This window comes from Pavona decussata, unplaced genomic scaffold (assembly GCF_977016875.1).
Source record: "Pavona decussata unplaced genomic scaffold, jaPavDecu1.1 SCAFFOLD_76, whole genome shotgun sequence".
NCBI lineage: Eukaryota > Metazoa > Cnidaria > Anthozoa > Scleractinia > Agariciidae > Pavona > Pavona decussata.
The window spans coordinates 1,179,510-1,206,650 of record NW_028145494.1 but is presented as its reverse complement, the minus strand read 5'-3'; the positions used below and the strand labels follow the sequence as shown (position 1 = coordinate 1,206,650).

Below are 27,141 nucleotides of genomic sequence, written 5' to 3'. Positions count from 1 at the left end.
CATGTAAGACGTTGCAAATGATGCAAGTCCCCCCAATTAGTAGGTTCAGTTGCAAGGGACAATGTGACAATGATTTACCACGAAAAATTCCATTTACTATGATGTGCATAAACGTACTTAACACAAACATTAAAAAAGAAAAAAATCTGTAATTTCCTTTGAGGATTTGGGGCTAACAGGCGAATCAAGGTCGGCAAGTCATTTTTTCAAAAACTCGGCTCTGTACCAGCACTGCAGTGAAATATGTGTGGATGTTTGAATTTGAGAAAGAGAGTTTTTACTCTCTTCTCTTATCGTTTAAAAATCAAGATGACTTGCCAATCATGGCCGGTGAATCATGTTTGAAAAGAATCAGGTCTGCATAGAGACGAGTGAAAGACGGTTACGCGGTGAAGAAATGATCGATAATATTTATCCACTCCACGTCGTACATATGAAAGTTCTATATCTAGAGAGATTTACCTTGATAAATTACCATGGACCACAACAAGCGCCAATTACCCTTAAAGTGGTAAAAAGCTTGGCTGATGACTTGGTGGCTTAGGTTGGTTCTAGCTTTTGCGAATGATTATCAAATGAAAATATGCAGAACTTTCCAAGGATGTATTTTTGGAAAGAAAAGAAAGTGTTTTTTTTTTTTTTGCAAAACATTTTATTTCCTTGCCAAAGCGCTGCCTCTTTCCGTAAACACAGAACTCGCACCTGTGTAAGCTGTTAAAATACCGACACTTAAGTAATGTTTCTGCACGTACAAAGCATTGCACATGCAGAAGCACGTGCAAAGCGTTGTCCCTAATCCGTAGCAGTGTTTTTCACTGCCAAGCCAAAGCCTTGTGGATATGTTAAAATTGTGAAAGCCTCAACAGTGACGATAAAAAGACGAATTCTCGAGCGTTCGAAGATAGATGACTCAGGTTTGTGAGGTGAGTAGACGATGAAGAAAGTTCCCAAAATTACCATTTTATATTCTTCATGGGGCCAGTTTAACAAAGCCTTTACTTTTGTAGCTTACAAGATGGGGCGTTGGCTATTCACTGGTCTGGTATGTACTAATACAGTTTTATGTACCTCAGTGTCGATCAAAAGTGGTAGACAATTAACTCGGATCCACCACCATCCTCCTCCACTTCGGTGAGTAATAATGTTGTTAAATATCCCCCATTAAAGCCTTGTTCATAAGCTAAACCGCCCCAAGTAATTTTGGTATCAACCACGCATTTTGCGGAAACATTGCTGTTTATACGGCGAAGGAAATTAAGCCTAAGGCGCGAAGAATACTGAAAATGCACTGTTTATGCTTACCTTAGTGGTGGCTTAGCTTTGTTGTCGCCATGAAAAATTGTCATTTCATTCTTTGACGGATTTATACGGCATGTTCGCAGCTTACAAAAAACGTAGCTAAGAAGCGCCTTTTTTCTCTCGTACACTAACAGACCTATTATCACTCTACATTGTAATACAGTTTCCTTTCTGTGAATTAGAGCGGTTACTCTGGCCAATCGCAACAGATGTAAGCTACAGAACGAGCCAATCAAAATTCGAAGCAAATACATGTAACTGGCGCCAAGCGCGGGAAAACGCGTGCGGCCAAAACACGATTGGTTTTGGTTTGGATTCCCATCGGTTGAGAAAGTGGCGCGAGTTTTGTTAACCAATCACAGAGCGTAGTATTAATTAAAGCTAACTTTGACTCAGCGATGCGCAAAATTGATGGAGATAAGAAGCCCAGCTAGGGTTTAGTTTTTGAGGATAAGAAATAAATTACAAAAGCATTTTAGATATAAACGATAACTACGAAAATAATTTAAAGGATAAGGGATAATCAAGTGTTCAAAAGGGACAACCTGCACCGTTTGCAACGTCTTACATGGTTGGTCGATAGGACAAAAGAACGAACAACAGAACAATGCTTCCAACCCTAAAACCAATGCAGTTGCAGGTTATAAGTGAAAATAGAGCTTTTGAAAGGTGCAGGTCTACTGCTCAAAAACTTGGTGATTTAGGGATAAGGAATAACTTACAAAAGAATGCCAGGGAAAAAGGATAGTTAAAAAAAGACTTTAAAGCTTTTAAGATATAATCAAGTGTTCGAATGACCAGGAGTTTTAAGAATAGTTACAAGCTTGATGATTTTAGGGGATAACCCAACACGCCCTTATCTGGTCTCAGATAATGCCTGTAAGGTCTCAGATAAAGCCTGCACAAAAGCAAAATGCGGGAGACTAACAACCCGTGTGCAACTCGGTTCTCCAAACTATGGCCCTATTTCAGACCAAAATATGTTTTTCCTGTACCCAATTAGAGATTTGGCCTCTAAAATTCATACCCATTTTCAGACCTGGTCTCTAGAATCCACACCCGTTTCGGTCTGTAAAATCCACACCCGTTTCGAGACTATCAGACCAAAATGGTTATGATCTATATCCTATTTCACAAAATGGCTCAAAAACCATGAGCAGATACGCTAACCCCGCGGAGAAGGGGATGGGGGGTACCAAGAAGTCAGTGTAATATGGCTGAACCGGGACCCCTTTTATCCCTTTTCCATTCGGTCCACTATTTCACATTCAACATTTCTTTAATTTACCTATTATAAAATACTGTTTTATATGTACAAAAAATGGTACGCGGCAAGAAAACCCAGACAGAAACCTAAAAAGCGATCAAGCTCTATTTCCGTTTCGCTTGAAAAACCCAAAATAGAGACTGAAAAAGGCTAATTATTTCTGGTGATTCCAACAGCTAATCAGCTCTGGGATCGAGAACTTAACGTCAACTTATCTGACAATTTCGGACTCTGGTATTTCACGGAATATTGTCTGGTTTTAGATCACAAAAGGGAGTATTATAACAAGCTAGAAAATTATTTCACTGCTTGTATTTTAGAAAAGATTATTTCAGATGCTTTTAACAGAATTTTTCTCTTTTGTTAAGCTGAAAACATTTCCAGGGGTTGTCTATATAACAATAACTATTCCGCTCTGTCGAGGTGTAAATGAACCAATTGTTTGTGTGGAGTGCCGATCCAGTTAACCAGTCTATTGGTATAAAAAGCGGGAGTAGATGCATTGTAACTTAATCGCCTGCCATGTGCTTGCCCAGCCATTAGTTATCATGAAGAGAAGAATATCATTGTTTATAAATACCACGGGAAAATCAACATAAATTTACATTGTATTGTATTGTGCTACTAATTAAATGTAATAACATCTTTCGTGTGTTTAGTGGCTTTTAACGTTTGAGTCTGTGGATGAAAATCCTACTGAGAAAAAAAACTTAGATTAAAATAGAACCTATACCAGGTAGCTCCGAGTAGTACTTTGCCATATATGTTGTTTATTGCACAAGGTTGTTCTTGGGTTTGAGCTTGTGAATAAAGGCTTAAAATGTGAAATGGTGGAAGGTTGTTGAGCAGAGCAATTCGTGGTTTCGTTTATTAGGCTGCACACGTAACAGTATTAACAAAACACAAAAGAGCAAACTTTCGAGGGTGACTACTTTATTGAAAGCTCTCGAGCAGGAATTTGACACGATGCTGTTGTTTTTCAATGTATTTTTGGTACGGAAATTATGTTAAAATTTTATGAATTTATTTGGTCATCCCTTGAGTGAAAAGGTTCAACAACCATAACGGGACACATTCCTTCACATTCGAAAAAATACAAAAACTTTAGAAATATGCTATAGTGTCAACTTCACAAAGAATATAGGCGTGTCAATTATTGCCTTAATGCTTTGATTCTGTCGTGCAAATACTTGATAATTTTTGCATTGTCACTGAGCATCGGTGCAGAAACTGAAACAAGCATTAATGGACGTGGGCTCGTCACAGCTCTTTCTTTTGCATAACTAAAAGCCGGCCGATTTCTAAACGTCATTGATATTCGACAAGCGTCTCAGTACCGTCCTGCAGTTATAGATGATTTCGTTTGAGGCAGGGGCAAGAATGGAAGTTCATTTTTAAAAGTTTAATGCCTGCCGTGTAAGTGAACCTGTTTTCAGGACGCTCAGTTTGAAGTTTACAAACATTTCTGATTTAATTCATTGTCTTCAGAAAGATTGCATGCAGAGAGATGCAGAGATAGATGCAAATCTGGCACTGATTATGTAATGACTGTTTCACTCGAGAAAAGGTAAGATCGAATCCCTTTCCAAATTATATTGCCTGAGTAAAAGATAGACAGTTTAACTATACGCCAACAACCATTCAGTTTCAAGTGGCGTATTTTGTGTGATTTGAGATGCAAGGACCGTTTACGTGATGTTGTATACATTTTAAATACATTATGATTCAATCAATTCTACGTCCACGTAGACGTATGCCAGAGTTTTCCTACGAGACCTTCGTTCCTTTTCCTAGACTGATTGTATTTCTCACTAAGTAACAGGGAGCACCCAACGCAGAAATTTCAGCCTTCTTTTCCAAGATAGTGGCTTCATAATGGCCGTTGGAAGAGCTAACGCAATTTGATATGTTTTGATTTTTAAGCTGAAAATTCAAGTGGCAGAAAATTCAGTAATTTTAGCGAAGCAAACCTTATCTACCGAACTCTCAGAGCTCTTTACGACTTTTCAAACCGAGTGCACATGCTTTAGAATATTGTACCAGCAACAGATAAGAGCAAGGGCTCGGGGCTAATCGTGGCTAATTTTGTAACAACCGGAGAACACTTGTTTGTTTGAGTGATTTTAAGTCACCTGACACAACGTGCTTTGTTCCTATCTTTTTTTTCTTATTATCAGGGTGTGACCACATGTCTCTTAGGTTTTCAGTTTTGTGGCTTTCAGTTTTACTGTGAAGTAACAGTATTTGGCTTTCGAGATGCATGTGACTTCGTACCCCGGGTACCACTCCGAAGTTTTGGTGGAAATGTGCCCAGTCCCTCAAACCTCCTTCTCTCCCCCCCCCCCCCCAAACATCCCAACACCTCCGACCATTCGATCCTGTTGCAGACCAAAATATATAACTTTTCAGAACCGTTTTCATATCTACAGGTTAAAATGGCTACTCTCTTTACTCATTTTCAGACCAAAACGGCTCAAACACCATACCTCTGGGAATCGAGGCACATATCTATATAGCGTAATTTATATAAGGGGATACCCCCGGGGTTAAACTATAACTTATTTTAAGCACTTATATTATAACATACCGTAAAAGCCCCCCCCCCCTCCCCCCATCCTTCATGCCTCAAGGCCTCATGCAAGAGGAGGAGGATTAATAGTGAGGGGGAGGACAATTTAATTCAAATCATAGTTCTTGAACAAACTAAATTAGCTTCTAAAAAACTAACTGAAACACAGCACTAATGTTTATGAATTTTTGTATCACAGACTTTGTCATTTTAACCTTAACACACGAACACTTCTGCACATTGAGGTATAGGCCTTACTGAACAGTCCAGGCGAGTAGCTGGCATTTCAGAGCAACTGATCTGACTTAGAACGAATAGTGAACGTACTAAAGTCCTCACAACGTAGTCGTGTGCAGGCGGTTGATAACTAGCCGTTCACTGAAAACTGGACGTACCGGCAATTTTATTCTGGAAATGACTTAACAGTTCCTCTGAGTCGAGAGACATGTACGACTCCCACGCACTTTTCACAGTCATTAATCATGTTTTTCCGTGTTGTTAAGAGTTTATTTTTGTTATATCTTTATTTCAAAACAAAAAGCCGTTTTGGGATCGGAAGGAATCATAGAACTAATCGTTAACTGAGTAAGGTCCTCAGAAAGTGGTCTTGTGCAGCTCTTAATAACTACATTATTCGTCAAAACTGTGTGGACGATTTTATTGTAGAAATGATTTGAAAAACCTTTACGACTCCCACGCACATTTTTTTCAATCGTTAATTATGTTTTATGTGGAAAGAAGTCAGTTTATCTTAATATGCAATTTTTTTTTAAATTTCAAAACAAAATGCTGGTCAAAGGGCAATATTCACTTTGTAACAAAAGTAAACAACGAAAACAATGGAAGCTACTGCAAAACATTTATCTCTTTAATTGTAAAATTTCTAATCAGCAAAAAACTGAAAAGTGATCCATTTGCCTTGATTGCCTTTTATGACAATATTGGCCTTGAGTACGAAGCAAAGTATTGAAACGGTTAAAATAGAAGAAAAATGCCATAGACTTCCTTTGCCTTAAGGCTACTGAAATAGTCGTCAGACTATTCCCGGCAGACGGTAACAGACGTCAAACTCTTATTGTCCTTTTTTTTTTACAATTTGCAATAACATTATTACCCTAAAAGAGCAGAACAACCATATATAAAGGTCCTAACGAACTGTAGAAGAAATCATGTTTGCATAAGAGCTCGAGATAACAATCCCAAGCAGCAAGAAATATTTAACCATGACTGCCGCCTTGCAATCTTTATTCTAAAATCAAAACAATAACCATTGCCTGGGGAGATATGCTAAACACTTAAGACACCCGCTTAATCAATGAGCTAGCTACGAACCGCAGCCACTGTCACAGAATTTGTCTCGAAAATTCGTAGTATGTCCCTCGACACTTGCGACTGCCCTGCGCTAGGGGCCTAACAAGCTCCAAATGATTCGAGTCTAAATAAAGACATAGACTTTCGTCTTCAGTGTTTAAAGCTCCTAGTTGGCTTGATAGTTCAGTTGGTAGAGCACTGCATCGGCATCGCAGAGGCCATGGGTTCGTATCCCGTTCAAGCCTGAATTTTTTCAGGCTATTTTTTCGCAACTGCTTAAGGGGGCAATTTACCTAAATTTGAATGAAATTTAAAGAGGTTTTAAGAAGGGATAGAAGAAAGAAAATGATTTTTGGAACATCAACAGACAGTTGATACCCACGCAAGAGCACCCCGGGTTGTTCGTGGACTAACTTGGTATCCGTCTATTAATTATTAAATACAAATTCTAATTTTAAAACTTCACTTAATCTTCAATATTTCTTATTTCTCTTAATTTAACCAATCCTTCTAAAAAAACTACTCCTCCCAAATATATCCAAAAATCACCCAAAAATTTACAAAATACCCCACAACACAGATTCACGGGATAATGATAGGGTTTTTGGATTGCTTGAAACGTGAATGAGAAATTGCCATTAAAGCCGTGTCAAGTGGCAGAAAAATGGCGTTTAGGTGAATTGCCCCCTTAAGTTGAGTACTAATTGCGAAGATGTTCCTTCTATTAAATGTTTTGTGTTTTTGTGTTTTGTGTTTGTAGGAAAATTAAATATTCGATATTTATGAGTACTTTGTTGCACAAGACGTTTGAAAATATGAATATTATCGCGAGAATTGTGCATTCCTCGCACCTTTCGCTGACGCGAATGGTACGAGATTAATATAAGTGTGCACGTTTCGCGGTCATTGTCTCATCATGACTATTCCGTGAAGCGAGAATACAGTAAGGTCGATTTATGCTTCTTTCTCAAGTCTGGTCAACACAATCATTTTGTCTTGCACTGCCTAACAATATTAACAACTGTTTTTTTCCAGGTCAAATTGAGAAGAAGAATTGGCGAAAAATGGCAGAAAGGGAATCTAATCCGGTTACTTTGAAAAGCCTCACTGGAGACAGCCCCGTTGCCGCTGAGCCCATCCCAGAGTGGGGCCCTGCTCTACAAGCCTGGCAATGGGCCTGGGAATTCCACTGGATTGGTTTTGGGACGCTCTTCACAGTTTTTGCTCTGTACTCTATGATTTCATTAATAGACGTTATCAAGATAAAATCGAAAACAAAACGAGGGCATTTGGCGATTGTTATCACGACCCTCCTGTTCATTCTGGGTATCTCAAGGGCCTTATATCTCTTCATTAATCCTTACGAGTCTGAGCAGTGCAACTTATTGCCCTCGTGTCCGGTAATGCTCTCTCGGATACTGTTCGCTATTGCCCTGCCATGCACCACAGCTTCGTTCTCATTGGTCCATTTGGCGTTCCTTCAAGTGATGAAACTCAAGCTGTATCCAGAAAAACTCCAGAGCAGCAAGTTCTTGTCATCAATCATTGCGTTTCATTTTGGACTTGCGCTTCTCACGGAAGTGATGATATCTCTATTTGCTGACATGAAAACCCTCAGCATCTTCTGTCAATCATTTTTCATCGTGTTCTACTTTACAATCTCAGTTAGCTTCATATACAGTGGCACGAAAATTGTAACTTACGTCACACGCAACCATACGTACGTGACTCGTGTCGGGGAGACGAGCATGCGCACTCAGAGTTCTAACGGATGCTCCAACGATACAAAAAACGCGGGAAAATCAAGTACCCGACGCTATCGACCGAACGTGTCCAAGCTTGTCAAGATAACCTATATTACAGTTTTTCTGGGATTTGCAAGCTGCGCACTACAATTATACTCGATGTTTGGTGTCCATCACATGTACAAGGAGGGAGAAATGTCTCCACCCAAACCCTGGCCTTGGCTGATATTTCAATCGTTATATCGCGCCGCGGAGTTCGTTGCAGGGTGTACCTTGGCTTATGTGGGCCCGCGACAAATCAGCCGAAAAAGTCATCCGCTCATGCGCTGTTTTGTTTGTTGTCGACACGTGCTAGAAAGATCCGGATCTCAAAAACCTGATTTCTCGAACGACGCCGGAAGCAGCGAGAAACATTTGACAAGTTATGTACGAGATAGTGCTGCGTAATTACTTGGTGGTGAGAATTGTAAATGAAAATGAAGTCAGTGAAGAGTCTTGACAAACTGTCCAGATACTGAGAATGTCGGCCTTCTGTGTAGGGGTGGCTTTATTTAAAGGGATATTTAACCACAGATAAAATTGTTTGTATTTAAGTGGCAGAAATTTGAAGGTAATGTAATCTAATTCCTGTCCGAATTTTCGAACTGTGGTTGCTTTTCCTAAAAGTCGGAGCTCGTCTTTTTGTTTACTCAAATGGGAGAAACGGCATTCTAATCTTTCGAAAAACCACGGGAATTTGTTGTCTCTTGAAGGGGATTTTGAGGTGATGTTGCTTTAAAGAGAACCCTAGTCTTTCGTCACATCCAAGATTACCTAAATCCGGATATAAAAGAGTAATATGTGAGGGAGAGCACGGCAAATGGGTAGAGGGGCGGAGTTGAAGTTCCCAAGTTTAATGCCCTTTATTCCCGGTTCCCGTCATACTCATGGCTGGTCCCCAATTTTTCTCCCCCTTCCCCTTATCCCACCTCTCGTAGACTTCCCGCCCCTTCAGCTCCCTTTCTTCACCCCTCCTCCCCATTTCGAACAGAGTAGATTACCGCTACCACTGGCGTCAAGGAAACAGTATTCTAGTCTTGACATTACAAACAAGAAGACAGAAGTTAAGTAAACACCGAATCAATTTTGTCTAATTTGTGTCCCATTTCCATGTCACGTAAGATTACGCAAGTTTGGTGATCTGCAACCCATTGAGGTGGTTTTGGGAATCAACCCCTTGTTAAAACATTTATCGGATAAAAACTGGGCTGCCTGCAAGAAATCGCTCATATTGCTACGAAATCATGAATGTCTTTCTGTTTGCCTAAAATAGTAACGCCTATGGGCTCCCTTTGTGTCCCTCTACGGTAGCCTGCTTGCTCGCAGGCTACCTCTACGGGTATCACTGCATTCATTTCTGATGAACCAAGACAAGTCATGGAAGCTTTCGTAACAATTCCGTTTAGAAAAAATAAACTAAGAGGAAATCGAATGTACTGAAAAACTAAATAAATATATATTTGAGAGTTGCAGTTTATATTTTATCAAAAGATAAGTACACACGGCGAAACTTATATCGAAAGTAAACCGGGCAAAAAGAAAAATTCTGACCAAATTGTGTACTTTTTAAATGCCTCCAATTAAACGAAAATCGTGCAATATTGCCCGGTTAAATTTTCTTCCTCAATCCACGCGCATTCCGTGGCAGACCTCAGGGCCAACGTATTTTGTAAAAAGAGCGGGATAACAGGGGTGAAGGGCTTGATGGGACGGAACAATCCCACAACACCATGCGTAACACGTTTGTTTGAAGAGATACGCTTGGGGACGAGGCAGAGTTTTACTAGCATTAAAATCTTCACAACACTCATAAACTGACAACAGTAAAAGTACAAAGTTATAGTCTCACCTTCAAAAACACACAATGTCCCAAATCAGCTAAGAAAACACCACATTACTACCCTACGGTTGTGTTATGGCATGCAAGTGGGTGAAAGCTTTAAAATGCCTTCCTGTGGATTAGTTTTCTCCGTTTAATTCAGTTTTGTGTTTTTGTATTGGTTAAAAAAAAAGCAAAACCCCGAAGAAAATGAAAGGAATTAGCGAAGTTAAATTGACAGTTTGTCAAAGGGTATAAACACAAGTAACGTGAGCCAACCCATGACTCTTGACCAATCAGAATACCGTAAAGAAAAAAAAAACAAAAAAAAAAACAGTGTCCTGCTGGTGTCAAGCGCGGGAAAACACCAAAATCTAATGGCAGACGAAGGAAATTTCCCGGCTTCAGCCTAACCACAACTTATGTTTTGTAATTTACTGATTTTTATTAATTACAGGAATTACAAATTACTTAACACTACCACAACTAGGATACAATTACACTACTAATTACAACTCAATAATAACTACAAGATGACATTACTACATTAACACTACACACTCGTCTACACTAGATTACATATAAACATAAAGCAAAATGGAAAAATCAAATCATAAATCAGAGAGAATTTGCTCCTGATTGGTTAAAAGAACACTCTTAATCTGATTGGCTCAGTAAGCACATTAGGGGAGATAACTAAGGCAAAGCTACACAAGCTTTAAACAAATCAACAGAAAACCGCGGTATTGCCTGCTTGGCAATCCACTGATAAAGCAGATGAGGGATATAGGGCTTTTTTTTTTCGCGAGCGTAAAGTAAAACAGAATAAAGCACGTTATGAGGGAGCATTTTCGTCTACAGAAAGCAAAAAGCCAGTGTAGTCAATTTTAACCCCACAAAACTCCTCGCACTCCGCTGTGGATGTAATTTCTCAGTTGTTACGTTATGTTTTGTGGAATTCCGGTGTCATACTATTCGTATTTCTGAATGAAGTCATGTACGTAAAACGGCATGGTCGCGTTAAAGTACACAAAAAACCTTTTTGAGTCGCACTTTATAGGGTCACACAAATCCTTGCATCACGTAAACCCACAGGCCACACAACTGTATGAACGTGTGGCAATGTTTTGAAACCGCCGGAGATTTCTGACTTTGGGCCCGATCAATGTGTGAACGAACGAACCAATCTTTACGATGGTGTGTCACCTTTTTTACTTAAACAGCCTTATGCATTTGGCTGACTTTCTGGCACGCAAAATTATTACTCAACCTTTTTTCAAGCAAATCCGTGAGCCAAATCGCAAACGTTCTTTACACCACGCCTCAATCCTCAACCGAAGGAAGTCATAATTACGACCGGGACTTGATTGAGGGTGAGCGTTTTCATTACAATTCACTCTATCACGATCTATACAGCTGCTCTGCCAACAAAGACGGATAATCAGCCTCGAGGAAATCCACTGCATCGTCTGGTCGCCACCATAATGAGTCCTCAGCCATCCAGGTCTCCTCGTCATCAAGTGCGTTATGAAGGTGTTCATCATCGCCATCTTCATCAATGAAATCCTCGAAGTCATCGTCAAACTCACCATCATCGTCGTCTTCCTCATGATAGAAGGCACCTATGAACATTAAGAATCATTGAGTGAATGCTCACAGCACAAATGCTCCTTGAACACCTAGCAGAAGATATCAAATGAATTCTTGAAGGTAAAGGAAACAAAATTATAGTCCGAGTAAACGGACGTCGTTTCGCCGTGTAACTGACCCAAATGGGCTATTTCCGAGTGGCTTTGAACCTCATTATCAAAACGAGGCTAAGTGCAAAGCTTTTCATGTGAAAATTACAGTGCAACGAACTCAACCGGGGCCACCTAACTTTGATCAGCCAATCACAGGTCACATTTACAACAAAGGAGTCTGGCTTTGGTAGTTCGTAAACCAATCAAAAACGAGAAAGTTTTAAAGTGTCAGTTTTTTCAGTGGTCCCGGGTGAGTTCGTTGCACCGTAAATTTGTTTGCATATGAATGAAAACTAATTTTCATGATAAAAACATATTTTTCATTCATATGCAAACAAAACTAATTTTCATATGAAAAGCTTTGCACTTTGGGGTGGGAGGGGACGAGAAGTAGGTAGCTCAGACCCCTGTCTTGTATGGACCCCTCCCTTCCTCCAAATACAATTGTCATACCAGAGCCATACGAAGGGACGGCATCAGTCCTCTCACGGACGGAGTAGTCCTCGCGGAGTAGTTGACACTGACACAACGTGGGCTGTACTCGAGATATTTCTTCATCGTCGATGGCTGTACCTGAAAAGTCAATTGAGACCCATTGCCTAAACTTTAACCAATGCAATCACTCTTGCCAATCACCAACACATTGAACCAATCAGAACTGGAGGCAAATGCATATAACCAGAAACACGTGCACAACGAGGCCTGGTATTCGCCGAAAAGCGAAGCGAGCATAAGCTTAAGCGTAACCACAACAGTCCATGCAAATACTGAGAAGCAGAAGAGCAAGCACAACGAACAAACTGTTTTGATTCTTGCTGGCTTACAGTTCCGTTTTAAAGAGTTTGTATCGACCTGTAGTAGCACCTCTGCTTGCAATCGTGCTTACGACGTCGCATGCGAAAACCACTCCTTAGTGACATTTGATTTGGGCTAAGCTTACATGCAACTGGTGGTGATCATAAATATATATTTTTTTAACTAATCACAGACTTGAGTATGGCAAAAACACCACACACAAAAGGAAACAAAGAGAACGCGAACCACATTAGACACTCAACTAAAGAAGCACCACGCAGCTCTTAAAACAGTTGACAAGATTAGCTGCAAAAACAATAGCGGAGCAATGCACAAAAAACAGAAACAATGGACCCTAGCCTTGAAACAATACAGCTATGTGATATACAGGTCCAACAAAATTAGAGGGTCTAGAGAGCTGCATGCTATCTGCAACCGAAACCCGCTTGTCGGTCGGATCTGACAATAAACCAAGTTTTCCTGTCAAGTTAAAGCAACAGATCCATACCTCCAAGCGTGCAGGTGAGCCTGGGTCGATCCTCTGATATACAATACAAGGTAAATAGTTCAAGACAGGTGTTTGTAATGCCAGTGCAGCCGCTAACATCCAGGGCCGTCAAGTCACGGCAGTGTTTTAATAGACTCTCGATTGCTGTGAAAACATAAAAAGCACAACGTGAGGGATTTGACTGCCAGTATGGTTTTGAGTCCGTCCTGACTTTTGAGCCTGTGGAAGTATACTTTTCCTGACAATGGTGTGTTATTCAGTGAGTGACACAGGCAAACTCGGAAAAAGGACGTCCGAGTGCTCCTATCAGGTGTCGAACCCAAGAGTTTCCGATAACTAGTACGGACGCTCTACCACCAAGCTACAGGAGACTTCACTTGTTGGAGCTAAGAACATTAAACTAGGTTCATGAGACAAACATCCTACATACTGCTGGGATTTCAATGTCAATGTGTGGCATATAAGCAATGGAATAAATGTGATGGTACTTTTCCTTTCTAAATCGCCAGGGGCCAAATTAATAAAGCCTTTACACTTGTAGTTTACAAGCTGAGCTGTTTGATATACGCACACTAAAACAAACTGAGTCAAAAGTTGAAAACCGAGTTCAATAATCATCGTTAAAGACTTCTAATAATGTTCATTGAACTCAATGTCTGCATCAGCGTGTAATAACAAGACCTCAGACTGTAGCTACAGGTCAAGACAGGTGCAAAGGTTTTATTAAATCTCCTCTTTCCATCTGCAACCAAAAAGGCACATTGTAAAATGTCCAAAAAGTTCAGTATTGAGCTGTTTCTTTTTCTTTTTAGCACCTTCACCTAGGTGGCGGTGGTGAAGAGATAAGCTTGCCAGTTATCAGACGGACAAGGCAGATGTCACTTACACTTATCAGTAAGTCCAGCGCACCCTCGAGCCACTAATCGCTCCAGGGTCCCGTTCGCGGCCAGCTGTATAACGCTCTCGTCAGTTATCTGGGAAGAAAGGGAAAACTGAGTAAGCCTAGAACGGAGTCTGAAACAAGTTTCTTCTATAGTGGAGCCGTTCTATTGAACACTCTGCCTTAAAATCTGAGACAGTGCGACTCTCTGGCGTTTTCAAAGAGAAGGCAAAAAACAACTTTTCTTTTAGGGATCCCGGCAATCATCTAGAACAGTTACTTTTAACAAATCCATGGCAGTTTTCAATCATAAAATGTTCAAAACTCAGGTGTAACGATGAGCTGCAGGCGAATGGTTTGTATAACAGGGTACTCACCTTGTCTAGGTAGCTAATATCAAGGGAAGAAAGCTGATAACAGGACACCAGACACTGTAATCCTGCATCTGTTACTCCATCTTGACAAGAGTCCAGGTTCAGAGACCTGAAAGGACAAGGACACAACATCTTCATTTTAGAGGCTGTCAACGCTTACAGGAAACAAATGTCATGTTACTAGCAAGCGGAATTGTTGATGCGGTGGCAAAAGGAAATTTCAGCCACCAAATTTGTGAATGAAATCCTTAAGTGTGACCATGAAAGCTAGTGAGCAGTACTTTCCTGTGGTGCTGTTTATGATCCTGTGCAAGATGGTTCTAACTGTTGAGCCTGTGGATGAAATCCTGAAGTGTGACTATTCAAATGAGCAGTACTTTCCTGTAGTACCCAGGCGTTCATTTATCAATTCTTGGCAGGAGAAATGCTTGAGATGAAAAGTCAAATGAAAACTAGAGGAAGCAAACTTACCTTAGATGAATACAGCTTCTTCCAATGCTATACAGGACCAGGTCATTCACCACAGAATTCTTGGATAGATCCAACTCTCTCTATACGGAACACAAAAATAATGGGATTAACTGTTTTTAAGTTTCTACTTCCCATTACCTCTTAGTTGGAGATCATCCCTGTGAGGAGAAACAAAAGCCACAATTCTCATTAGAATTTACCAAGCCCTGCAAATAATGGTTTGAACGAGACATTGTTAGTCATAGCTGTGTATGTTCAATTGAAGGTTGGTGGGATGAGTCTGGTCTCTACCAACATTTTTTTTTTCTGACACTGCCTCTTTAAAGTCGTTAAAAATAATACCATAAAGGAAATTCGTGCTCTATCAACCATTACTTACCAGTAATGTCAAATTTCCAATGCTTTGTAAACCTTGACTGGTTACTAGGACACATAATCAGGAAATTATTAAGCATGAAATATTTAATGAACAGCAAAGACTAGGTGGTTAGTCTTGCTTTTTTCTGTTATCACAGATACAACAGTTATTTACCATTGTGTCCAGCTTGTGAAAATACCACTGACTCAATCATACAACAACGCTGTAACAAAAAAAAACAAACAACAACTCAGTATCAGCCATTTTAGGGGAGTCTTCATTGAGGGAGATCGGTTTCTGATGCTTACTCTTGTTTAGCATAATTTAATCAAGCACACAGGGCGTTTAAAAAGTCGAACCTCCCATAAGTGACCACCCAAAATGCCAACATTTAGTGGTCGCTTACGAGAGTCGAACCAGATGGGGACTCCTGTGGGAACGGGTCTGACATATCTACTTATTCGAAGAGAGTTGATTGCACACATTTTCCTAGTTCCAATACGAGCAGTGCTAGGTTGTCACTATAGGTTCCTCATAAACTCTGAGTAGCTCATACAGAGGACATGGAGATCAGACCATGTGTCAAGTGGTCGCTTACAAGAGGTTAAAAACAATGAAAAATTATGTCAGCTCGAAAAGTGGTCGTGGTTGCTTACGAGAGGTGGCCAGTTAGGAGAGGTTCCAATAATTTTTTTTATAGGGCTTTGACTGGGAAAAATTTGGTGTTTTGGATAGTTGGTCGCTTACGGGAGGTGGTCGCACATGGAGGTTTGTTAAATAAAACAACTCTGAACAATACTATTAATCATTACTGACCTGTGTGAGTTGACGGATGCCTTCATCAGTCAACATTATACACCCTGAGATGTTAATGGTTTTCAAGTTTTTACATTTATCACCAAGATGAGCCATTCCTTTATCTGTGAACTGAACAAAGCAAAACAAGACACTATGTTTTGAAATTGAACACTGTAAGGAGGTGATCCATGGGGGTGGAATGAATGTTTAGGTGGGTGTATGTCGCTGTGACACTGAAACCCTTACCCTATACCAGGCAGTGCTCAGCGGCATATTGCAACTCTTTTCTAGACTACACATCAAAAATTCCTCCGCTATCCTGAGACTTAAAATTTTCCAATTCCTGTTTCCTCATTCCTCTGATTGGTCTCTCAGTAAATGAAACCCTGTTTTCAGGAGATTAAATCTGTCTGCTTTCTATATCCTATTCTATACCCTCAACAGTGACACATATCATGTATATTGCTTATGTATGGGCTTGAAACCCACCAGGAGTTGACTTAGTTCCTTCCCAGCAAGCTATTTATTAGACCTGATAGAGCCAAACAGAGCAGGTGGGTGCCAGAGTATCTTAATAAAATGGCTTGTTCTTGGGAACTAAAGCAGTTAGTAGCAATATGCAGCAATGTACAGTTCACCTGAACACATTCCTCTATGTTTAGATTCTCACAGGTTGGCGGCAACATAAAGAAACACTGTGGAATTAACAAATTAAATCAAATTAGAAATTAAACACCAACAATATAGATCATGATGATGATGATGATGATGATGATGATGACGATGATGATGATCATGATGACGATGACAACTGATGATGAGGATGTTGATGATGCAGTGGGTAGCCCTTAGAATTTTGGGTGGGGATGTGCCCACACATTCTCCAATTGGACTAAACTATGTCATTTTTGAAACCTGTTTTCATAACTAAGCTCTAAAATCCATGACCATTTTCAGACTTGAAGTTTGCATGTCTCAAATGGTAAATCACTCTTTATAACAAAAAACAATAATAATATTATATGATTATGTATCATTTTTGAATAGGTCTATTCAGATAAATCCTAGCACTGCAGTCATTATGGAATACAGTATAAAAGGTGCTGGGTCAAAACTATTTTCAGCAACTCAAGCCAGTAAAAAAAAACTATACTTAAACAATCTTTTAATTATAAATTAAAAAAAAAATAAGTAATGTACTTACCTGTCCCTTAAGACTTTTGTTTGCTTCTAAATTAATATGAGTCAGTTTCTTGCAGTCCTTGAAAAGCCACCAGAGCCTAAAAAATGACAGAAATATCTACTTCATAAAAGAGCACCAGACTAAGAACAAACAATATGAACATCTAACACATTTTCACTCCTTGTGAAAGTTTGACCAACATGTTGACAAAACGTCTTTCCCTCAGCTGATGTTGACAAACACTGGTTTAGATTTACCAATTTTTTCAAATGAGAACAGGCTCCTTTAATTACTGAAAGCTAGTTGAGAGGACTTACGCTTTTTCGCCTAATCTGTAACACTTCTGAAGGGTTATTTTCTGTAAAAGAGAAATAACTTGATCAGACTACAACACAAACAACTAATGCATGGTCTCCCCCCACCCCACCCCATGGAAAGCTCATTGGAATTTTCAAGAAAATGAATGGGAGATCTCAAAAACCAAACTTCACGAAAGAAAAGCAAGAAGCTAAACTGGAATTTCCAGAGTGGAAGAGGCTCAAAACTAAACAACCTGTGGGAGAGGTATCGCTATTTCACTATTTATTGAAAGTTGCATTTGCTGAAGTAAAGCATCAGTCAAATCTTTTAATGTTAACAGTTTAAGCCCTAACAGTGATCAGCATCAAATTTCTCCTTGTGATATCAATGCTTATTCAACCCCTTAGGCCAGGAAAATTAAGCATAAGGTGAATTTCTTGATATTTTAATAACTTCTTCCCAGTAATGTTATAAAAAAAGTATGGGGCAAGATAGGAGAATTTGTTCGTTGATATTAGGGGTTAAAGGGTTAAGGTACCTCCAGGTGTGGACAGCCTTTGGACAAACTTTTTAATGTTGTTGTATTAACATCAATTCCACTGATTTTAAGCTCCTTCAGGTACTTGCATTGTTTGGCTGTTAACAAGAAAAAATAAATTTTACTTCTCTTATTAACCTGAGCCCATTGATTAACTAACAGTAATTAAAGGCTGCCAAGGATCCTTTGACTGAAACTGTAAAGGTGAAGATAAGTCTAATCCAAAAGTGTGACAAGGTGTGAAAAATGTTTCGAATCTAACTTTTAAAAAAATCAAGTCTATTTAAGGGTGCGTTAGAGCGACCCTATTCTGGAATGGGAATACATACAATGATGACAACAAATCCCTCATAAGAGGTTTTTGGAGTTAGTGGAGTACAAGATTGCTTTAAAATTATCCTGTCAGTGAAAGTTTGCAGAAATGTCTGGAGTTCCCAAATGTACTTAAAAAGAGAAATTTAACAGCTATTCCACTTATTCTTATTTCTGGAATATGGTCAATCATGACCTAACTCTTGTTGCAGTGGAAACTAACTTGTGAGATTCAAATTTGCAACATTTATTTTAAAATATAATAACAGTAAACCTGGGGAATTCAGGTGTGGATCCAGAAAGTTTTCCACCATTTTATGGAAAATGGAAAAACCTGAAAACCCTGAACAATGCAATTTAAGTGTCATGCTTACCAATACACATAACTGCAAAATAGGTCAAGAAGTGTGGTGAGAGCGACAAATCCAAGGACTTGAGGTTTTGGCAACCTCGTCTTAAAATGGACCATAGAATGTCATCAGTTAAACCTGAAATAATCAAAGATTAGTGTTAAGGATGATGCCTCCTAATATAGAAGTATTTTTGCACAGTTCAGGACTATATGTGAAAGAAGCAGATCTTACTATGGGCTACTGGAATCCAGAAAGAAAATTGGGGGGAGTGCGGTATTTTTTTAAGCAGTAAAATACAAGGCAATGTATGTTTTTTTTTTTCCAAAGTGAAGCTCTATTATCTCTGAAAAATGCATGGTTACCCCGAATTTTCTTTTTGTGTACCAAGAGCACTTGGTAAGGTCTGCTTTCTCCGCATAGTTTTAAACCACGCAAAATATCCCTGTGTTAGCAGGCACAACCCATAGGAAACCCGAGTATCTTGAGATATGCAGAATGTATGCGCAGTAACAAAAGTAGGCACCGTCCTTAAAGGTGAGGTGTTTATGAGCTTAGTGCCTCATCTGGCTAACCATGGTTATTGTCAGTAACCACAGTTCCTACAGCATGAAGTCACTAGGAGTATTTAATTTCCACTCCTTTGTAGAGGAGGAGTAATGGCAAAGTGATTAACGCAAAGGCTGGTGAAAATTTTGCTCTTGGAGATGCAGGAATGACCAATGACCTTATGGAACAAACATCTAACACTATTAAACATCGTTTTACTAACAAGCTATTTGCACATAAAGCACAAAAACTCCATGGAAGTCAAGATTGGTGGGGTGGTGCCATGACTTCAATAACTCCTTGTGTTGATGATAGACTTTCTAATGATCATACTTGTGTATTTTCCAGTAATCTGCCATTTTCTATATGTAGCATTGTTTGCTGTGTTCAGTGAATTTTAAAAAAACAAAAAAAATAGTAATGTTATAATTTATAGATATTCACCTCCAAGCCCTTTAAATGATGTAAAGGCTCCTTGGAAGTCAAGATGGCTGGTATGGTTCCACGACTTAATGGCTAACAATCTCCACCTCCTGCAAACTAAAGTATGAAGAATAAGTGTTATTGTAAACAAGTGTTTTCTTTGAGTATTATGCAATGCAAGAAACTAAATGCAGGGAGCCATTGTTAAACATTTGCCAGCTTTGGCCAGAGCGTGGATGCATGTCGACAGCCAAATAGACCATTTTACAGTATGTTCTTGGTGTTCTGGCCCATTCCTTTTTTAAATCCCAAATGATTCTGATCAGAAACTAGTTAGCATATGAACAACTTGCAGTAAAAGTTTGAAGGTTTGTATCACAACATAGACGACTCCAGCCCTACTTTCAATAAAAAGGCTACATTACCAAGCAAACAATGGTCAAATCCATAGGCTATTTCCTGTGGAGTGACAGCCATAGAAAGCTGTTTTGTCCTTATTGCTGCCACACATGTACCCATATCTGGGCTCCTGATATGGCTTATATAGGGGTGTACACCCACCCCCTGGATTTTGTAGAAAAGACATTGAAATAAAACTTACGCTCGACTTCAGTCCAAAAGATATAATTACATGTATGCCCCCAGAAGTGTCAGCTATAATGCCTTTTTTTGGAGTTCAGTAGCTCGAAAGAACCAGAGCCAACATAGGGAAAAGACACACTTCTGTATCTCTCAGACGTAAATGAAGATGAAAATTCTAAGGAGGAAACTTGGAAAGAAAGAAATAGACAAGGCAAAATAGGAATAGAGTTTCCACACTGGCTCATTACTTTTTGAAGAAAGCAGAACTCCAGACTTTTGTCACAAGTGCAGTCTTCTTTGTCTGGGTGATAAGAGACTTACAGTACTTGTAGAGGTGGGATTCCAAGAAAAAAGACAGTTCTGTTTACCTACCCCTCTCAATCCGTATCCTATCCTTTGCACTTAAATATGAGAAAACGTGAAGGATGGTATATTCATTAAGAAGAAAAATTGGTGGCCTATAGAAAAAAAAAAAAAGGAAAACAGACAAATAAGTTATGGCCCACAACACTTAGGCATCGGTGAATTAAGTTTCAGCTTATCAAAGAACTAATGACCTTTCAATACAATTTTGGACATTACTGCATGTTAAATTACTTGAAAATTATATGGCCATATTCAGATTTGAAAAGGGGGTCTTGACCCCCAAGAATGACAAATGTCAGTGCGGATTAGCGCAACAGAAAGAAAATCTTAATCAAGATGGCCTCTCAGACATTCTGTTGGAAGTTTGAAGCTCAATGAAGCTCAAATGACCACAAACAGTGGTGCCTTGTCCAAATGTGGAAAAGAACCATTGATGATGCAACAAACCCTGGCTACGGACCAACATCACATCCAGCAATTTGGTTACCTTGACAAAATCTTCACAAAAGGAAAAATGTGCAAACAAGGCTACAACTGACTATTACAGCAGAGTGGGAGGGGTGTGTGTATGTATGAAGGGGGGGGGGGGGGCGGCGGCAAGGGATACAAACCTCTCACTCTCAGAATTGAGCTTGTTAACATCACTGCCATTAGATTCATCTTCCATTGCAACATCAGCTGTTTCCTTGTTGCTGCTGCCATTCTCAGTGTAGTATTCCAGAGCCTTCTAACAATACAAGGTCAAAGACAAGAAACATTCTTTTGATAAATTGTCATCCTCCTTTCTTTTCTCTATTTACCATCATTGTGTGATTTCAATGGTTAGAGTAAAAAACATGCAAAAATTACAAAGAGATTTAAGGTTCGACATGTCTTTGCTTCAGTAAATCCCTTTTAATTAAAAGAGTAAAAAACACAAGTTTTAAAAAGGAGAAGATAAGTTTGAAACCAGGAAGTAAGGTCCGTAACATCATCAGCATGACATAGGCGTTTAATGGGTAATAAATTGGACTCTTGATGAAGCTTATAAATAAAAAATAATTATTGGAAGAGGCTTGATGTGCAACTTCACCTTTTACCTGTCATAACAGGTGATCATTGTGGAACCTAAAACATAACTAATTTAAGGACAGTGTCGCCTTTGCTACTGCGCATACATCCTGCGCATCTTGGGATGGTTTGAGAAAGTCTGATTTCTTAAGGATGGTGCCTCATAATTCAAAGGTATTTTTGTGCGGTTTATGACTATGCGGGAAAAGAAGAACTTAGCAAGCGTTATTGAAATCCAAAATGAAAATTAGGGGTAACCATGCATTTTTCAGAAATAATTAGGTATCAAGTTTGTATTTTGAAGCTTTTTAGAATAATATTTTATTGTTGCTCAATTATCTCTGAAAAATGCATGGTTAACCCCCAATTAGTTTATTGTTTATTATTATTATTATTACTGATCTTAGCCCTTGCTAAGATCAGCTTTTTCCACACAGTCATAAGCCAAGCAAAATACTTCTGTATTATGTTTCACTGTCCTTAACAGTGCTAGATTTGCTCACCTCCAGAGAGGTTTCCTGACTGAACACTTTCCTTCCTGAAGTGAAAAGTACAATAACCAAGGAATGTTTAATCATTTGGAATAAGACCAGAATGACTTCAACAACAACAACAACAACAACAACAACAACAACAACAACAACAACAATGCATTATTCTAACACAAAATATGATAACAATGGGACTGATCCACAAATAGCATTATTAATCTTGTCAGGTCAGTCAAAAGATGAGCATACTACAAGTATGCAAAAGGTGTCAATTTATTTTTCATTTATTATAAATGATTCATTTTTGCTTACAATTGGTCACATCATAGAAAGATATGTGTGTAAACATTTCTAAATTCAGAGCTATTTCTTAGCATTGATGCAAGTAGAAATATATCAAAATTTCAAGGCCTTCTCAGTTAGCATATTTTTTTGTAATGGTTTTTTTTTAATAGTTTTTTTTTTTTTTTTAATTTTTACTTGTCTACATAAAAATAAAGTACAAATTTCAGAAAGTTGCAAAGTACAGATAAATGTATGATAAACAATAAATATTAAAACATGGAACATACCTTTTTTCTTTCTCTCGGGAGAACAGACTTTCATGATTCTAATGTGTAAAAGAATAAGCAAATTGGTTCAGAAGGAGTCTGCTTGCAAGTGATACAGCATGAATGGGTAATGCAAAAAGGCCACTTTTTGTCTGATATTATTATAACATAAATGAATGTATAAATTTCAGCGGTGTATAGCACATATTTTGAATGGCTGGTTAGAGGTTTTGTAAAAGGCTTTATTTCATGAAGATGCATTAATGGAAAGGAGGTCTCTGAAAAAATGACACAACAACATTTGCACAAGTAACTAAAAAGCAGCAATTTTTAGTCATTTCTGTCAATTAATGTTTAGACAATACCGTAAACCACTGAAAAATTATAACTAAAAATAAAATGAATGAATACTTTGCTATAAATGCTTTCACTATTCACTAATTTAAAAGACAGTGTCTTTTAACCTTCCTTCCAGAGTTCGTTCTTCATCAGAGGAATCCTTGGCTCTCTGTGCTTCCCACTCATTACTAAATGTTACAAATCCAAAGCTAAAGTAGACAAAAAATGACTTTGAATTAAATGATTCACAGGAAACTCAGGGATCAGTGATCAAAGTGACCTTTTACTTTAGCCACAGTTTGCAAGCAAGCTTCGAATTCTCTCAGGAGCAAATGATGCTGATGATGTTGTGCAAAGCATTTGGGATAATCAAGCCTTTGTACAGTATTGTGCAGTAGGGTGGTGGCAGTTATATTATTCAAGATTGTAAACTGTTATTTGAAAGTGTTAGACTAATGTCTGGGGATGCTGCCCTGTTCCTGATGAGCCAAGATTTCTTTAGCTCAGAGATCTTGAATATCAAACCCTTTACATCCTCAATTCTTATGCACTATATGTATCTATAAAAGGGGAAACTCAGGAAGAAGGGTAAGAGGGAAAATAAAATGGAGTTCAGCTGGGTCCAGTAGTTCAAAGGATGCAAAGATTTATTGAACAGATAAATCCCTGTCCATTGGGTATAGTATGTTAGTCCACCTTTAGAACAAACAGGCCTTATATTTGTTCAGTTTTATCAACAGAGTTGACCTGGCCATTTGACCACCATAAAGACAGTCGAGTGCTGACGTTTGGAGCGTTGACCCTACACCAGCTTCACCAGCTGGCTATTTACACACACGGCTGAGGAGTTAATCTCGGGACTACCAAGAAATAACACCATCTGGTGGCCAGAGTTGGACTTGAACCTAGGACCGCTGGATTTCAACGCTGGTACTCCAACTGCTCAGACACACTGCCTCCCCTCCCCTCACCACACCACCACAACTCACCACAGTTTCTTTAGAAACTAACAAATGTCGGAGATTTGAACGCTGAAATTTCAAGCATTAGTCCTTCATCATAGCAGGGGGGGGGAGGGGGGAGGGGTATGACACAGTGGTGAGAGCACTTGCCTCCTACCAATTTGGCCTGGGTTCAATTCCCGGACTTGGTGTCATTTGTGGGTTGAGTTTGTTGTTGGTTCTTGTCCTTGCTCCGACAGGTTTTTCTCTGGGTACTCCAGATTTCCCCTCTCCTCGAGAACCAACATTTTCAAATTCCAATTCGATCTGGATTATTGTCGAGCACTTTATCATGAGCCTCTGGCTCAGGAGAATGTACAAGCACTCCCCGTGCTATTGACATTAAAATTGAATTTATTTATTTATTTATTTTAGCCCTTTGTGGCTGCTATGACGACGGGCTAACGCTTGAAACTTCATAACCTCTTTACGGTGGCCAATTTACCTTAAGTCATCAACTCTGTTGATAAACCAAACATTCGTTTCTACTCCCCACTGACGCGGCACCACAGTTTCTTTAGAAAATAACTCTCTTATCTATTCCTTCTATGTACAACTGTAGTGTACAAGAGTTCACAATATTCCACCATCAGTGGCACTATGCTGTATGCAGAAATAGGCCTGCCTTATCACGGTTTTCATTGCAATTTTGATGAGTAAGTGAATCGCTGGAGTTTGTTCGGCTATGAAAGCATAGCGTACAATGGCTCAATAAGCAAGACGCATGCTTCTCATGGTACTCTGTAGTGACGTAGGACTGATGACAGATAGAATTCAGACAGACTAGGAATGTTTAATAATAGGTACGGTCCTATGGGGGGGTGGGGTGGAAGTATCATTTTAGTCCGGCATAATTTGAGCATTATACCTCCAGCCGAGCATAATTTTGAGCATAATACCCTGCTTTCAGGGGTGAGGCCCGAAAGCATAATACTCTATTTTATGAGCATAATCCGACAGACCCTAACCAGAGGTGAACTGTTACTAACAATAGTTTGTGGGAAAAAATACATGGACGCTTTCTGGCACAGCTACATCCCTCCAATTTTTACTCGGGCTGTAAGGCAGACCGAGTTAAAGTTTCGGTAGCATTATCAAATTCTTTTCTCTTTTTGGGTCGCGATGGGCCGAGAGATAAGACTTCGGGCCACGAGTTATTGTTCTTGGTCTCGTTTTTTGTACTCGGCTGGTACGAGTTACGTTTTCTGTCGTGTTATCAAATTCTTTAAATTCTTGGTCGCATTCTTTGTTTTCGGGCCGAGAGGAGTGTTTACAATATGCGAGCCAGACGTGCGAGGCATGAACAAAACATGCAAGGCATGCGAGGCATGAGCAACCCCAACATAAACTGCTAACCGTTAAGCTAACCGGGGAGCTATTTAAGCTAACCTAAGTGCTATTTAGACTAACTGGAGTGCTCTTTAGGCTAACCGGAGTGATTTTTAGGCTAACCTGAGTGCCTCAAGGTTAGTTTTGTTTAACCGAAAATTTGGCAACTAAATCAGTCTATGACTTCGCGGGCCACGATAGGTAAAGATGTCTCACGTTTACCATAGAAAAACAATCAATGTAGAAACAGTTTCTGTCTTCAAATGAAAGGTGAATAACAAATGCTTTCCCCTGAATTTCATTTAAAAATATAAACAGCGAAACATTGAAAAACGTACAAGGATATAAACATACGCGTGATGCGTAACGTTACTCTAGATCCCGGGGGGGGGGGGGGGGGGGACTCAACAGATGCTTGGGTAGGGAGGTGCGGCCCGGGCACTCAAACCCTGACCCTGTTTAACAATGCATTAAAATACAGTAAGAAACTAGTGTATTCTTATTTCATTCTAGTCTTAAATGTCTTAGAAAGGGCCTGAAAATTTTGAATTCTGTCTTAAACGGGATAAGGAAATCGGAGAATTGTGTCTTAAGAGAGAAAGTGATGAAATAGATACCCCGTTCAAGACATAACACCCTGAAAACCATACCCTATTGGGCCGCACGTCCCCGTTAATGTCACATAAGGGAGTACCTCCCCGGGTCTAGATCATACCGAAAATTACGATCCGTCATTGACCCGGCATCACATTCATATTAGGACCGTACAAATGGTTTCTGTCTCTAAAAGAAAGGTAAAAACGTAAGAATTAAAGCCCAGGATTATAAAAAGCATTCGTATGACAAATGTTGTTTTCCTCTGTATTTCATTCTGACTGCAAGAAATGCAATTCTATCTGGTGGTTGCTTATTGCCTCACTATATCTCTGTATCTATCTATTTGGTAACCTGCGAGCAAGCTCTCTTGGGGGTGGGGGGTGCGACGGGGAAAGAGGATCCACCCCCAAGAGAGCTTGCTTGCAGGCTATCTATTTGGGGGAATTGGCGATGCTGGAGGTTATCACTGTTAAAGATTGTAGGCTTTACGCATCACACAGTCAAATATGGCCCGAGTATAAGCTGGAAACAGCTTCTTGTTTTTCTTAAAATGCTTTTCCTAAGCCTATTTTAGATCGAACATCTTAACTTATATTACCTACTTACCCTCGAGAACGTTTTGTCTTGTGATCCGTGATGATTTCAGCATAAACGACTTTACCAAAAGTGCTGAAAAATTCCTTCAATTCTCTTGACTTCACTCTGTAGCTCACGTTGCCAACAAACACTTTACATTTATTTGCAATCACGCGTGTTTTCCGACAAAATTCTTCCGCTCTCTGTAGCAATGCTCCAGATTGTACAGGGCTTGTCGCACAATTGTGACAGTTCGTATCTAAAACAGGTGTTAGGGGAATTTCTAAGTCAACGACAGTGTCATCTGTTATGGCAGCTATGAGGCCATTGTCACGTTTAAGGTGATGGAGTGCCTTTAGTTTGTTCACGTTTGGAGAAAGTCTACTCATCTGCGTACGAAGACGTGCTTAGCAATAACGGCCGTCTTGTCAACCTGTTAGCTCAGACGGCTGGAAACAGATTTTTGTAGACTTTGCTTCAAGAAACGAAACAAGATGGCGACTATTTCTGAGCAGACAGTATAATCACGTTTTCGTTCAGCAGTATCAACGTTTCAAGCAAATTACTCTGTGTAATTTCCCAGAGCTGTGATAAGACAATCTATTACTTTGGTTTATTTAGGAAAACAA

At 39.4% G+C, this 27,141-nt stretch overlaps 2 protein-coding genes across 6 annotated transcripts; one reads left to right on the top strand and one right to left on the bottom strand.

The window, feature by feature from the left end:
• The first annotated feature begins 3,811 nt into the window (after positions 1–3,811).
• On the top strand, positions 3,812–10,351 carry LOC146476535 (uncharacterized). 3 transcript variants are annotated; one of them, XM_085114409.1, is made up of 3 exons: positions 3,812–3,982; positions 4,059–4,133; positions 7,482–10,351. In XM_085114409.1, the coding sequence occupies exon 3, from the start codon at positions 7,511–7,513 to the stop codon at positions 8,636–8,638; it is 1,128 nt and encodes a 375-aa protein (XP_084970535.1). In that variant the 5' UTR covers positions 3,812–3,982; positions 4,059–4,133; positions 7,482–7,510; the 3' UTR covers positions 8,639–10,351. The 3 variants fall into 3 exon arrangements, with proteins under 3 accessions (XP_084970535.1, XP_084970533.1, XP_084970534.1); XM_085114407.1 differs by having other exon boundaries at positions 4,055–4,133; XM_085114408.1 differs by having other exon boundaries at positions 3,812–4,133.
• LOC146476534 (uncharacterized) lies at positions 9,997–27,028 on the bottom strand. 3 transcript variants are annotated; one of them, XR_014865593.1, is made up of 22 exons: positions 26,543–27,028; positions 23,135–23,218; positions 22,692–22,729; positions 22,132–22,166; positions 21,190–21,305; positions 20,585–20,670; positions 19,652–19,747; positions 18,683–18,796; positions 17,997–18,094; positions 17,476–17,516; positions 17,180–17,255; positions 16,614–16,670; positions 15,994–16,104; positions 15,352–15,400; positions 15,199–15,242; positions 14,820–14,899; positions 14,352–14,457; positions 13,981–14,068; positions 13,095–13,238; positions 12,245–12,364; positions 11,143–11,671; positions 9,997–11,087 (listed from the first exon to the last, which is right to left on the bottom strand). XR_014865593.1 is itself a non-coding variant. In XM_085114403.1 (21 exons), exons 1-21 carry the CDS (start codon positions 26,899–26,901, stop codon positions 11,451–11,453), a joined length of 2,163 nt encoding a protein of 720 aa, XP_084970529.1. In that variant the 5' UTR covers positions 26,902–27,028; the 3' UTR covers positions 9,997–11,450. The 3 variants fall into 3 exon arrangements, 2 of the variants coding, with proteins under 2 accessions (XP_084970529.1, XP_084970530.1); XM_085114403.1 differs by having other exon boundaries at positions 9,997–11,671; XM_085114404.1 differs by having other exon boundaries at positions 9,997–11,671; positions 21,190–21,302.
• Positions 27,029–27,141: the final 113 nt, after the last annotated feature.

What these genes read in the sequence shown, in the direction of transcription:
- LOC146476534 (XM_085114403.1), bottom strand. Translation starts at nt 26,901, where the DNA reads ATGAGTAGACTTTCTCCAAACGTGAACAAACTAAAGGCACTCCATCAC. An exon ending in AAGACAAAACGTTCTCGAGG is followed by an intron (nt 23,219 to 26,542) that starts GTAAGTAGGTAA and finishes TGTCTACTTTAG; the next exon opens with CTTTGGATTTGTAACATTTA. An exon ending in TTTTGCAGTTATGTGTATTG is followed by an intron (nt 18,095 to 18,682) that starts GTAAGCATGACA and finishes TCTTGTTAACAG; the next exon opens with CCAAACAATGCAAGTACCTG.
- LOC146476535 (XM_085114409.1), top strand. Translation starts at nt 7,511, where the DNA reads ATGGCAGAAAGGGAATCTAATCCGGTTACTTTGAAAAGCCTCACTGGA.